Source organism: Pezoporus wallicus, unplaced genomic scaffold (assembly GCF_028554395.1).
Source record: "Pezoporus wallicus isolate ANWC-B61680 ecotype Strahan unplaced genomic scaffold, APGP_CSIRO_Pwel_v1 contig_227, whole genome shotgun sequence".
Classification (NCBI taxonomy): Eukaryota; Metazoa; Chordata; class Aves; order Psittaciformes; family Psittacidae; genus Pezoporus; species Pezoporus wallicus.
Genome location: NW_026635704.1, coordinates 18642829 through 18655090, shown reverse-complemented (window position 1 = coordinate 18655090; position 12262 = coordinate 18642829). Strand labels below are relative to the sequence as shown.

At 39.3% G+C, this 12262-nt stretch overlaps 1 protein-coding gene and 2 long non-coding RNA genes across 5 annotated transcripts in view; 1 reads left to right on the top strand and 2 right to left on the bottom strand.

Annotated features, from left to right (window-relative positions):
• Positions 1-188: 188 nt before the first annotated feature.
• On the bottom strand, positions 189-10062 carry LOC130593011 (uncharacterized). Its single transcript, XR_008970734.1, has 3 exons — positions 8206-10062; positions 5364-5441; positions 189-1649 (listed from the first exon to the last, which is right to left on the bottom strand). It is a non-coding gene; the product is annotated as an uncharacterized LOC130593011 (long non-coding RNA).
• Positions 10063-10817: 755 nt separating this feature from the next.
• LOC130593009 (uncharacterized) lies at positions 10818-12256 on the bottom strand. The gene is made up of 2 exons (XR_008970732.1): positions 12130-12256; positions 10818-11108 (listed from the first exon to the last, which is right to left on the bottom strand). It is a non-coding gene; the product is annotated as an uncharacterized LOC130593009 (long non-coding RNA).
• Positions 12061-12262, top strand: part of NSMAF (neutral sphingomyelinase activation associated factor) — a 37446-nt gene continuing 37244 nt past the window's right edge. For 2 of the 3 annotated variants that reach the window (XR_008970730.1, XR_008970731.1), the window contains exon 1: positions 12061-12199. Coding sequence is in view for 1 of the 3 variants with exons in the window: in XM_057397845.1 (XP_057253828.1) it covers positions 12147-12199 (53 nt within the window). In the remaining 2 variants the exon portion in view is untranslated. The remainder of the gene's footprint in view (positions 12200-12262) is intronic. The other variant, XM_057397845.1, reaches the window with a different exon arrangement.

Sequence of the window (12262 nt, the reverse complement as noted above, 5' to 3'; positions counted from 1 at the left end):
TGCAAGCACTACTCCGTCAGTCACCACAGCTCTTTCAGGAAAGCTGTGAGGAAGGGGGAGAGCAGCTGCAACCTGCAGCATCATTTCTAGAGCTGTCTGGGCATTTTGTGCCACAGATTGTTGTGTGGACTGATTCATTAAAACCTATTTATGGGAAAGGCTTGAATGTTATCCCTTGTTTCAAAAAGAAACACCCCCCCAGCCCTTTCAACTTGCTGAAATATCCTTTGTGGTTGCCTTTGGAAGGTGTGAAAAATCTTTCAAAACTTTTGGAGGTTTTGAAGTCTAAGTAACTTCCTGTTGAAAAAGAAGCTAAAAACATTCAGAGAAAAGGCATCATTGGAATAAAATACATTCTTTGATCCAACAAAAGCATTTTGATTGCTGATTGGTGAAAATTTCCAAAAATCTTTGTTTTCCTCCTTTTTCAGGAGGGGAAAATTTTTTGAAAGATTGAAACTTCTGACAAATAAATAAAAATGTTCCTTTAGTACTCAGATCACATCCTGAAAAGTTGTGGAAAAGGCTCCATTTAGCTGAGGATTTCTCAGTTCTCAGACTTCTAACTGCAAATAAATATAATACAGATATTTGATGGACAGCTCCTGAGAGGGTGCCTTTCTGGGGAGACACAGTGGACTGCAGTCCTTTCTTCAGCCATCTATCACACCAGGAGGTTCCTATTACATGACTAAGACCATCCAAGCAAAGCTCCCCCTGCTTCACCTCTGCATTCACAAAATGAACCCAACATTCAGCCTCGAAATACTAGCAACTTCCCTCTAAATAAAGAGACACAGGAAAGGCCAGGCTGTCCACTTGCTCTGCCTCATGTAGGTGGCCTCCTGGTGGCCACACATTTTGGTGGAAATGACACTTTCCAAAGTTTGCAGATATTTCTCTGAGATTTGCTACTGAAAGGCTTGGTTTGGTCTTTGGTGTGTTATGTTTTGTTTTGCTCAGAAATGCTATGTATTCCATTATGCTGTGGTATTTGTAGTATGTTGTGAACTTTAACAAGACAGACAGAACACAGATTTCACAACTGCTTCTTGGCTTCATGTTTGGGTTTTTTTATATCTCTTTTATGTCTGAAATCTGCCCTTAACAAAACAAAGCACTTTCATCAGGCCAAGCCTTAAAAAAAAATACACTGGCACAGATGTATTCTTATGCTATTTGTGATTAATATGTATAGTGTTAGTTTAGTGCCATCAAGTGACCAAAAATGTGAAAAAGCACTTCTATGTGGGTTTTTGGTTTCAGATTTTTCTCAATCAAATGAAAGCTGACCTGTTATCCTTTTGATATAAGTACAGGGCAATAGCTTCACAGGCTTCTGGCGGTCTAATTCTAGGGCATTTTTAGTAGGAATCTCAAGGTTATCTTCAAAATTTCTTGCATACATTGGTAAATCAAGGCCTCCTCTGTTTTGAAGAACTTCACTCACCTCCCTGGCTGAAATCCTTGCTGTATAGAATTTAAAATGAGGTCTCACTTGGGTGAAAACTCTTAACAATTTTTATTGTACGCTGGTATCCCTAGGCTCTGACAGAGGGTTTTTTAATGAGGGATATCATGAACTGGGTGTACAAACCCTTATTTTGTTTTCTGACATGCAGAAGCTAGCTCTGTCAGGAACAGAAATCCTAAATGGATTGGAATGATACATCAAGGAAAAAGTTTAGTACTTAGTATGTCCACTTGTATGACAAAACACCATATGAACAAGCATAGCTAATGTAAATTTCTAAGAAAACATTTCTACAAATTATTTTTCCAGATTGTACCTATCAAAACCATACTTAAATTAATTTTAAACACTCATTAGTGAAGTAGATAAACACATATTAAGTTTCTGATTTGCTAGGGTAGGACCAGTCTCAGAGGCGTTCTTCTCTGAGGCGGAGGAAACGCGCTTTCTCTCGAGTCTGTCGTACTGATTTTCCACCAGCAGCTGGAGCTGTGTATCAGCCGCCAGGACAGCGTAAACCCTACAACTGGCAGAAAAGCGATGCAAAGACTTTATAAAGCACACTTGAGGGCAAAGGGAGAACCCGGGAGAGCCGAGCATCAGCCGACAGGACACGAAATGCAAGCATTTTAAAAATCCCAGGTCATGCCTTCAAGAATACTGGTCTGCCAGGGCTTGCTGTGGTCGAGAGCACAATATTACTACAAATCATGTTTGTTACCTGGCAGCCCCAAAAAGCAGAAATATCATAGGTGCTTTTGTAAAAGACTTCTTGTGATACTTCACCTCATCTCCCCCTTTACAAAGTAATTCCTGTATTGTGTGTAGACAGTTAGCACTTGTGGTTATAGCTTCTGCTGAAATATAAGGAAGAACAAACCTTTGTGGTGTTGCTAATTCACAAGAGCGTATGGTTTACAGTTACATCTATTTTGTGATAAGCTTGCAAGAGCTGAAAGCTCTGCACATACCCTTTAGCCTTTAAAGTGGTTTCATGCGCTGCCTGGGAGCATCCTAAGTGCACGGGGAGCTGTGTAATCAGTATTCATATATTTAGACACTATCTATAGTTTAAATGCATATTTAAATGTGTGATAACTTCCTTTTTTTTTCAGTGTATTTCCTCCCACTTCGTTTCTCACTTTCCTGTGAAGTTATAAAAATTTAGAATTAAAAAACTGTTTGCTTCTTAATGAAGTTTCTGCATCTCTCTAGAAAAAGGTTGTGAAGAAAAAAAGCTGTTATATATCTGGAGACATGTGACAGTGACAAGAGCACAGCTAACAGCAGAAACCAGCCAGAGAAACACCTGTACCAGTTGGCAAGAGATATGCATCTGCCGGAAAAAAAATGAAAAGCATGTTTTAAGAGACAAACTCACTTAAATAACACTCCTAAATGACAAGGTTTCAGATTCTTGAAGGATTCAGATGCTGGTCTAGTGAGTAGTACTGGTCAGAGTAGAGGAAAATGTGAATGTCAACCAGTTTATAAAGTAGAATTTTACCTTGTCCATCATGACATTTCCTTTTGCTAACAGCATCTGCTTATGGTCTTATAACTTCATTTAGGCTTTTGGGGTCTTGCTGATTTCCTTGACTTTCTCATGGTCCCGTTGCCATCATCGTCATCAACAACTAATGTAGCTCTACTGTTGTAATTGATTTAGTGTCATGGACCAGAATATCCCATGGTGGCTATTATATACGTATTAATATAGGCATATCCAAAAGATGCCTTTTCCCAAAAAATTACTGCTTACTTACATAAAGAGGTAACAAATCCTCACAGTCAGAGGAAGAAATACAACCAGAGTCAAAACCATCCAACTCACAGATACAACTGGCTAGAAAAATTGATCCCACTTGTTGGACACAGAAGCTGTGATCCGTGTAGCAATGATAAACTGTACTCTTGGCTTTTTTTGTTTTTGTCTTCTGCTCCCTTCTTCCCAAACCACCACAGCTCATTGCTTCAGTTGTCAACCAAAGTGCTGCATCCTTTAATGCCTGATCATTAGACCAAAATCTTAGAAGCACAGGTGCCTTTTGCTTTCAACTGTTAAAAATTCTTACTTACTTTAAGTATGCCATTGCAGCATATGAGCTTTTTAAGCTTAACCACCCAACAACAAGCCAAATACTGCTTCAGTGTCTAAACCATCTTTCTAACATCCTTTTGAAAGAAGTGATCTGGTACATTCAAGACGAATAGCTTCTTCCATTAATGGTCTTTCCCTTTAGGAATTTCTTTTTACATGTTTAAATATTGGAAGGCATATAGCATGAGGAGCTGTTCAATTTATTTTCTGCATATTGCTGACTGATGTATTCCTAAGTAGTTTCTCAAACTATTCTGTTCCAGTTCTTTGAACAGAGGGCTATTGAAGTCAGGCTATTATAATGAGGCAGCAATATCAAATACTGAATTCTTCTCTTTCATATCATACCAAGTGGGAACTCTGAATGTGATACTGTAAAAATTACCATATGCTTATGAGTACTGAGCAGAAGTGCGAGCTTGGTTTTGGAAATGTTTCAGAGCACACAAGAACCCAGAATTTTACTTCTGTTCCTCTTGAAATGCAAGACCGCTTCTCATCACTCCTTCTACCAGTCAGCTGATAGTGGCTATGTTTCTACCACAATTAAAAGCCCAATTTACACAGTGTGCTTTATGTCTGGTAAACATTCTCTTTGCTATGTTGCCTGCTGGACAGCCTGCCCAAACATGTCTGATCACTTTGACTCCCAAGATCAGCATAGCCACAGAGGTTTTGATGATACACTTAAAACACGTTGCAAGTTATTCCTGCATGCACATTATATGGCAATTGGTGAGTTTAATCTTTAGGGCAATTTTGGGGTTGCTCTTAAAGAATAATGTAACACAAACAATGACTTTTCTTTGGAAAGCACCTCCTGCAGCATATGGCTCATTTTACCCAGCTGTAGTTACATTAAAATTGAATATCTAACTTAGGGCAAACGTGTAGACTCTTTCCACAGTGAACAGAGATCCTATAGGAAGCAATTCATTCTCCTTAGGTGTGATGTCTAAAGTAAGAACACTAAATCACCCACATCTCTCCATGATATACAGTAGAAACATAGAAGACTACCTCAGTCTAGAAGCTTAACCCACGTTTAGTTAAATTTAGCTGAGAAGAATCCACCCTTAGTGCCTCAAGTACAATTATTTCCTGAAGAAATTAAATTCTGAACAATCGCTCTGAAGAGTTATTTGCATTCATCACTTCTCCAACTGCTCTGAAACAAAATATAACCATTGACTAGTTACAGAGGAGGCAGCATTTTCCAGTTAAGAAAAAATCTGTTCTTGCTTTCAGAAACATATTCACAGGACATCTGTATTAAACATCATACAAAAGACGTCAATTTTTCTAGATGGGAATGAAGAAGGAAGGGCTTTAACACATTTGTTGTGTGTTCTTCGATATAGGGAAAGCAATCTAATTTGTTTATTCAGGCTCAGGCTCAGCTGTTCTTGTATCTCCCCAGTTCACCACACAATATTAGCTTTTATAGAACTTATCATAGGTTTGCTCTTTCTCTTTACCAAACTGGATTCTGATTTATGGAAAGCAGGATGCAGTCAACTAATAGTTTAGACTACATATCAAAGAAATATTACATGCTGGCATGTATGTCTGAAAATTATGCATTTGTTCTATGTAACTAAAATGGAAGCATGGATATTATTCTGTCACAGCTCTTCTTTGTAGACAAATGCTATTGGATACAGAGTAGAAGTAGTTTAGTTAATAAATAAAAGGCCTAGCATAACTGGGCAAATTACCTATGGAAAAAATACAGGCATTTAAAATATTCTTAGCTGAAACCTTTTAAAAGTTTTAAAGGCAACCTACCTAAGCAAATGAAACAGTTTAGTCTTGCATCTCAGTTCATCATTCAAGCAAACCACCACCTGCCAGGGCAGGTACTTCCTAGCAGAAGTTGAGAGATAGTTGTGATTTTAGAATTTACAGAGTGGGATTTAAACTTCCCTTTGACATAGAGATGTACACACATATGATCTTGAATGTGCAGATGTGCACTTGTTCTCAAGGAAAGAAATAAACCAGTATTAACCTGCAAACTAATGTTCTGCAACATATTTACAGTACATACTTAGTAGTTATACAGCAGGACAGAGTGACTTTTATGCATCTCAAGACATGAAGTAGGTATGGGTGCTGGAGGGGAACCAAGCTTCATAGAGTAGCTGGGACACTGAAGGTGTGAGGAGAGATCTTACTTGATGAACATAATCAGCTGTTTTTTCCAGTATAGGTAGCATGTGTTCAAAGCCTGTTTTAATAAAGTAAATACATTATTTTCTGTTAAAAAAATTGTCTCCAATCTTTACATCTTACATGCTTTTAAAGAGACTAAGTTAATAGCACTGCATTTCTCAGCAGTGCGGACATATAGAAGTGTACCAGATGATTTCTGGATTACCATATACTCTGCACTATTTCACGTTTTATTCAGGACACTTCAAAAATGAAGTGCAGGGATCTGGCTGAGCAGGGTATACCAAACCAGAGGCTGAGAATCCAGCCCTCAAATTCTGTATGACTTAACCTATGAAAAAAGCTATTAATACGTCAGTGAAGGAATAGAGAGACATAAAGTTGTATTAGCTACCTAATCCTCCAATGAGTACTAAAATCAAAACAACTTATAGAATCATAGAGTAGTTAGGGTTGGAAAAGACCTTAAGGTCATCTAGTTCCAACCCCCCTGCAGGTGACACCTCACACTACACCGTGTCACCCACGGCTCTCTCCAGCCTGGCCTTGAACACTGCCAGGGATGGAGCATTTACCACTTTTCTGGCAACCCATTCCAGTGCCTCAGCACCCTCACAGTAAATAACTTCCTTATATCCAACCTGAACTTCCTGTTTTAGTTTGAACCCATTACCCCCTTGTCCTACCACTACAGTCCCTGATGAAGAGTCCTTCTCCAGCATCCTCATAGGGCCCCTTCAGATTTTGGAACACAGCCTTTTCTATGAGGTTACCACACAGCTTCTCTCCCCCAGGCTGAACAGCCACAACTTTCTCAGCCTGTCTTCATATGGGAAGTGCTCCAGCCCCCTGATCATCCTTGTGGCCCTCCTCTGGACTTGCTTCAACAGCTCCATGTCCTTATGTTGAGGGCACTAGAACTGCACAAAGTACTCCAACTGGGGTCTCATTAGAACAGAGTAGAGCAGTAGGATCACCTCCTTCAACCTGCCAAGTAATCCACTTAATCATGGGTATAGTTTATGGGTGTAGGGATTTCACTAAAAACATTAATTTTACATAAAACTGTCAACTTAAATTGCTCTGTAAAATAATTGCATAAAATTCTCTCTTCCTTGTCTTCATGGTTTTGCCTACAGAACAGCTTTAAATGCTGACACTGCAAATCTGCCTCTAAGATTGTTTTGCTCCAGGTGAAATTGTAAATTACTCGTTTATTGACAAAAATTGGTTTAATTAAAATTGATTTAAAATTAAACACAAACTTTTTTGTGTACACATACAAATTGATTTACAACTAGCTCAAAAAAAAACTTAGCAGAATTTAGTACATAAGAGCTGGTTTCAAACTAGTAAATATGTTCACACCACAGCTTGCAATGGTGTGATTGGGGTAAACTTTTTACAGTTCTTTTTAAATTAGTGGAATTTCTGCATGCACACCCAAGTCATCATCCAGATCATGGCAACAGGTAAGCCATGCCACATCTAATTGAAGGCACAACATTAAAAGGGACTTCATTGTTGCTGATGTTGTTCTATTGTTGTTCCTGAGGTAGAAGCAGTGAAGGATCTCTTTTTCTAGCTTTTGAGTGCACACACAATGAAAAGATAGCATATGCCACAAAGAACTCAGAGCTAGCATCTGCTTTGCAGAATTTAACTTGCCCTAATTTTTTCTGAAAGCAAAACTTTTAATTTGCGTCTTTAAAAAATGCTAAAACTGCAAACTTGAATAGTTAAAATTTCACTGAAAAACAGTGAGAAGTGACTATATTCCATGACTAAAATGTGATTCCATTCTCTGACTACCTCTAATAACAACAAGCTTTGCTTTTAGTTAATGTGTCATGGGCTGGCCATTGACATACCTTGAAGAGCAAATATATTATTGGATGATTCCTTGAAATACACCCAGGAGTCTTTTATGCTCCCACCAATTCTCTGGGAACTTCACCACCGACTTCAACAGTTGAGGTTAAGCCTATTTTGAACAAGTCTAAAAATTCTCAGTACAACAAATGGATTGACATGGAACACTTGAGCATTGTACTTCACAAGGCTTTTTAGGTATCTGAAAGACAAAGCTTTACCAGATAAATACCCTGAAGAATATCTACCAGAAACCCACTATTGTAAAAACCTTCCCTAATAAATCTTTGGCACAGTAAGTTCAGTACTACACCTAAGACATGAATCTTGTATTCACAATGACATTAATGTATATATTCATATACATTCATATGTACTCCCACATTCCTGAAAGAAAAATCTATGTGCATTTTGAAGCTTGTGCTGATATGTGAGTATTGCCTGAATTGAACCCTTTATTTATTTAAGGTGGCACTACCAGTGTGAAAATATAACGGTTCTGGGTCTTGTCATTCTGGTTCTTTCAATTACTTTGCTTTCCAACGGTTTCTTCAGGAAAGGGAAAATGAGCAGGGGTACTTACCTGGAAAATACAAGCAAAGACAAGGACATCATTAGCACAACGCTGGCACAAATCTAGAATGGAGGAAACTAGACAGATTGACATTCTTTATAACAGCACTTTGACAGAAGAAAGACTAACAACTCTATGGGAAAGATTGGGTCCTGACTGCTCCATGACAAGCACTGGGTTTTAATTCCCAGTTTTGTGAACGGTTTGGCAGGGGGTCTGAACTACTTGACCACAGGGTGTTTTTCCATAATATTATTGGAGAGAAATTACGTCTATTCAGCAAGGACAGGAAAAAGCATTTGAGGACATGGAGAGGTGACCTTTTAACAACGTTAGAAAGGGACTTTGAAAGAGGCCAGTTACAAAGAGCTAGAAAAAAGGAATCTTAGAGAGGAAGAGAGAATAAAGAACTAGGCATTAAGAGAGAAAACAAAATAATAAAAAACATCTTAGGATACTTGAAGTCAAATGACAGGGATCTAGTTGTATCTACAGGGGGAAAAATGTCGGGTTTGTATCATCCCAGAGATACCATGGTACATACCAGTGACAGCAGAATACAAGAATGCTAATGAAAATGGGCAGAGAAAATCAGGGGAGGATGATTCATACTGTACTGTATCCAGGAAGAGACAAGAGATACTGTTTTTGGTGAAAATTAACAGGAGGAAGTAAAAGTATGCCATGATTGGGGTCTATTTTATGTAACAGGCTATAGCTGTATTCAAAAGGAGGAAGTCAATTTTTCTGACTTATTCTGAGCATAAAGGTATTCATATTCAAAAATCTTGCCCATAAGACAACAGTGAATTTCAATTACTTAAGTGCCAGTTAGAAAAATGATATGGAAGGACATAAAAGGTCTATCAAATACTTGTAGTATTTTAAGGATGATCTTTTGCTTCACAGGACAGAGGAAGTTATGAGAGGCATTACCAAGTTGAACTGCATGACCAGTAGGGAGGAACTCATTTTTTTTTAAAGGCAGAAGGTAAACTGGGTGAAAGTGATCATGACACATTTTACCAAAATAGGCTTCTCTACTCTAAGAGGAAGAAAAAGCATGCCTGCACTGCCAACTATGGATTGCATTGTTATGTAGAAACAGTTAAGCTAACTTTAATGAAGCTAGTCTAGGTACTAAAAGCAGGCTCATCATAACAGCATGCCATTTTGGACGAGTTAATTAATCTCCTTTCTGGTTTAGGCCTGAGCTCATTTAAAGCTAACGTAGATTTTCTGCAGAGAACAGACTCATTTTTAATTAAACGTACAATACCAAGCTATATAGATGTGAACAAAAGGAAGCTGGGAAGCGTAAGTAGACTGTGCTAACATCACGTTAAGAGCTCTTCAAGGATTTGCAAAAAAAAGAAGTCACAATAAGGGGACATAACTGAAAAGTAACATAAAAGAATTTGCATAAAAGAATAAAATCATAAAGCCTACAGTACAAAATGAGCAATAGGTAAAAAAGGGTATAAAGGTCAACAAGAAAATGTTCTGGAAATAGAAGTGCCTAAATACTTAGTTAAATTTATCTTACCACAGAATTTACAGAAGGAATGAGTTAAAAGCTATTTAAATTGTATATATTCAGGTTAATAGGGCCTGAAGAAATTTACTTAATAATATAGCAAAAATTATCTCTGAGTTGCTAAAGGACTTACATGGGTTCAAGGAGACTAGGAAAAGACAAATTGTGTCTAAGGAAAGCAGATCCAAAGCTATAGATTAATTCTTATCTCAATGGATATTCTAGAAGAAATTCCATGATGAAGAAGATAGTATAAGTTTGCCCAGAACAGATGCTCTCACACTAGTCTAATTCCCTTTTTTACAATCAATTTTAGTGATTCAGCAGAAAAAGAGAAACAGTAAGTATCATAGATCTTGAGTTTAGTATAAGTTACACACTGTCTCATGACAATTCCGTTAAAACAAAAAGCATGGAAATGTAGTTTTCATTAATCCACTAACAATTGCCATGCTGCTTGCAGAAATCAAACCTGGAGAGCATTTGCAGTGAGAACCCATAGGTTCTGTTAGTCATTTCAGTTCTATTCATTATTTCCATTAGTGATCTGTAAGAGGCAACAGAATATTGATATATGTATATAAAATAAAATTTAAAAAAAATCTGGTTTTCACCAACCTAGGAGCTAGAAGACAGAATCAGATTTCAAAACCAGTTTCATAACTTGGATAAATGTCTAAATTTGGGATGAAATTATCAAGGCTAAGGCAAAAATATTATACCTGAGAACTTAAACATATGACATAAATTGTAGAGAACTAGGTGGCAGTATGTTAGAAAAAGTTCTGAGAAGTTTCTGTCATAGGAAGAAAAGCAAGTTATTTCTGGGATGTATTCACAGACGTTCCTCTCATGTGCAATACATGGGACATAACTACTGCACTCTAGTTGGTGCAGTAATTATGGACTGCTATAAGGGGCCTTGAGATAAAAACGAAAGTCACACTGAAAAGAAGCCAGAGTAAAGCTGTTAGAATAAATCATTTATTATGAGTGCAGTCTATGAGGAAAGTGAACAGAATTGTTTCGTTTACGAGAAGATGATATGCACATCTGCGCATATAAATAATTGTATAAATAGATATATATTTACACACACATTTATTAAAAATGTGAACAGCTTAACAAATAGGGTCAATTTCCACTGAGAGTATGACAACAAGGTACACAGCAAACAAAATTCAGGTTGGATACTGGACACGTACATATTCATAAATGTTGTTAGACATTTGTACAAGCTGCATGCAAGTGTTGCGGATTTCTTTCAAATCAGTGCTTTTACAAATCAATTAGACAAATAGCTCTTGAGGATATCACTGTTTTCCAAACTGATCTCTCACGCCCTTAGATTCTGTGAACTACTCCTAAGAGGTCCCTGGAAGACAATCAGCAAAACTCTTGTCAGTACATACAACACTTCTCAAATTCACGTTTATGGATCCACAAGTTGAAGTGTTCAGAGTTACACTGATCGACATAACACTCAACTCAGTTTTAGTACAGAGATTAGATCAGGCAATCAATTGAGGCCAACAAGCCTGTATTTCTTTTTATTCCTATGTGAAAAATTGCACCTCCTCTGTGAATAATTTTTACTTATAAAATGCAAATAGCAGTATTTTCCTACCTCACAATACAACCAGTAAACACATTATAAATTGTTCAAATACAACGGCAGCGATACAAACTAATGGATTTTATTTACCTCAGCCTCCCTCAGAGGTTTTAAAAACCTGGCAGAACTCTGCCACACGCATTATGGGCTGAGGGAATCTCACTGAAATAGCATTATATTTACGATTTTTATTCAAACGCAATGAAAACGCAATAAACGCGTCTTCCGCGATGCACTGAAGTGTGCGCTTCCCTCCGTGAGCACACGACGCCGGCTCTCGGCCGGGGCATTACAGGAGGGCTGCATTTCCGTGCTCAGCCTCCGCTGTCATGAGCCGCGGACACTGGTGACATCTCCGTGCCAGCCACAGTAAAAATAAACCGACAGAAGCCTTAAGGAAAGAGACGGATGGAGTGTGGTTGGGCAGCCGCGTTCCCGTGGGAGGTGGGTCCCCTCGCCAAGACCCGCTGTGGCACCTCAGCATCCCCGGCCCTTCCCCAGCCTCTCCCGGAGGCCCCAAAGGGCCGCAGAGACGCCGCAGCCCGGGCGAGGGCGCAAAGTCCTCGGCGCCAACTAGTTTCCCTTCCCCAGCAGCCTGTGCCACCTTCCCCCCCCCGTATAAACGGGGCGGGCGCCGCCGGCCGGGCCCGCCAGACCGGCTGCCTGCCTGCGGCCGCGGGCCACCCGATCTCCCCGCCTCCCTGAGGCGAGGCGAGGCGCGGTCCGGCCTGGCTCGGCCTAGCCTGGCCTAGCCTAGCCTAGCCTACTGTGGCGGTGATACCTCGGCCGCGCGGCTCCATGGCTTTCATCCGCAAGCGGCGGCTGGAGCGGGAGCTCTACTCCAAGGAGAGGTGAGCTGCCCTGTCCCCGACTCGGCCTTGGCCTCGCGGCAGGGGCAGGGAGTGGGGACGCCG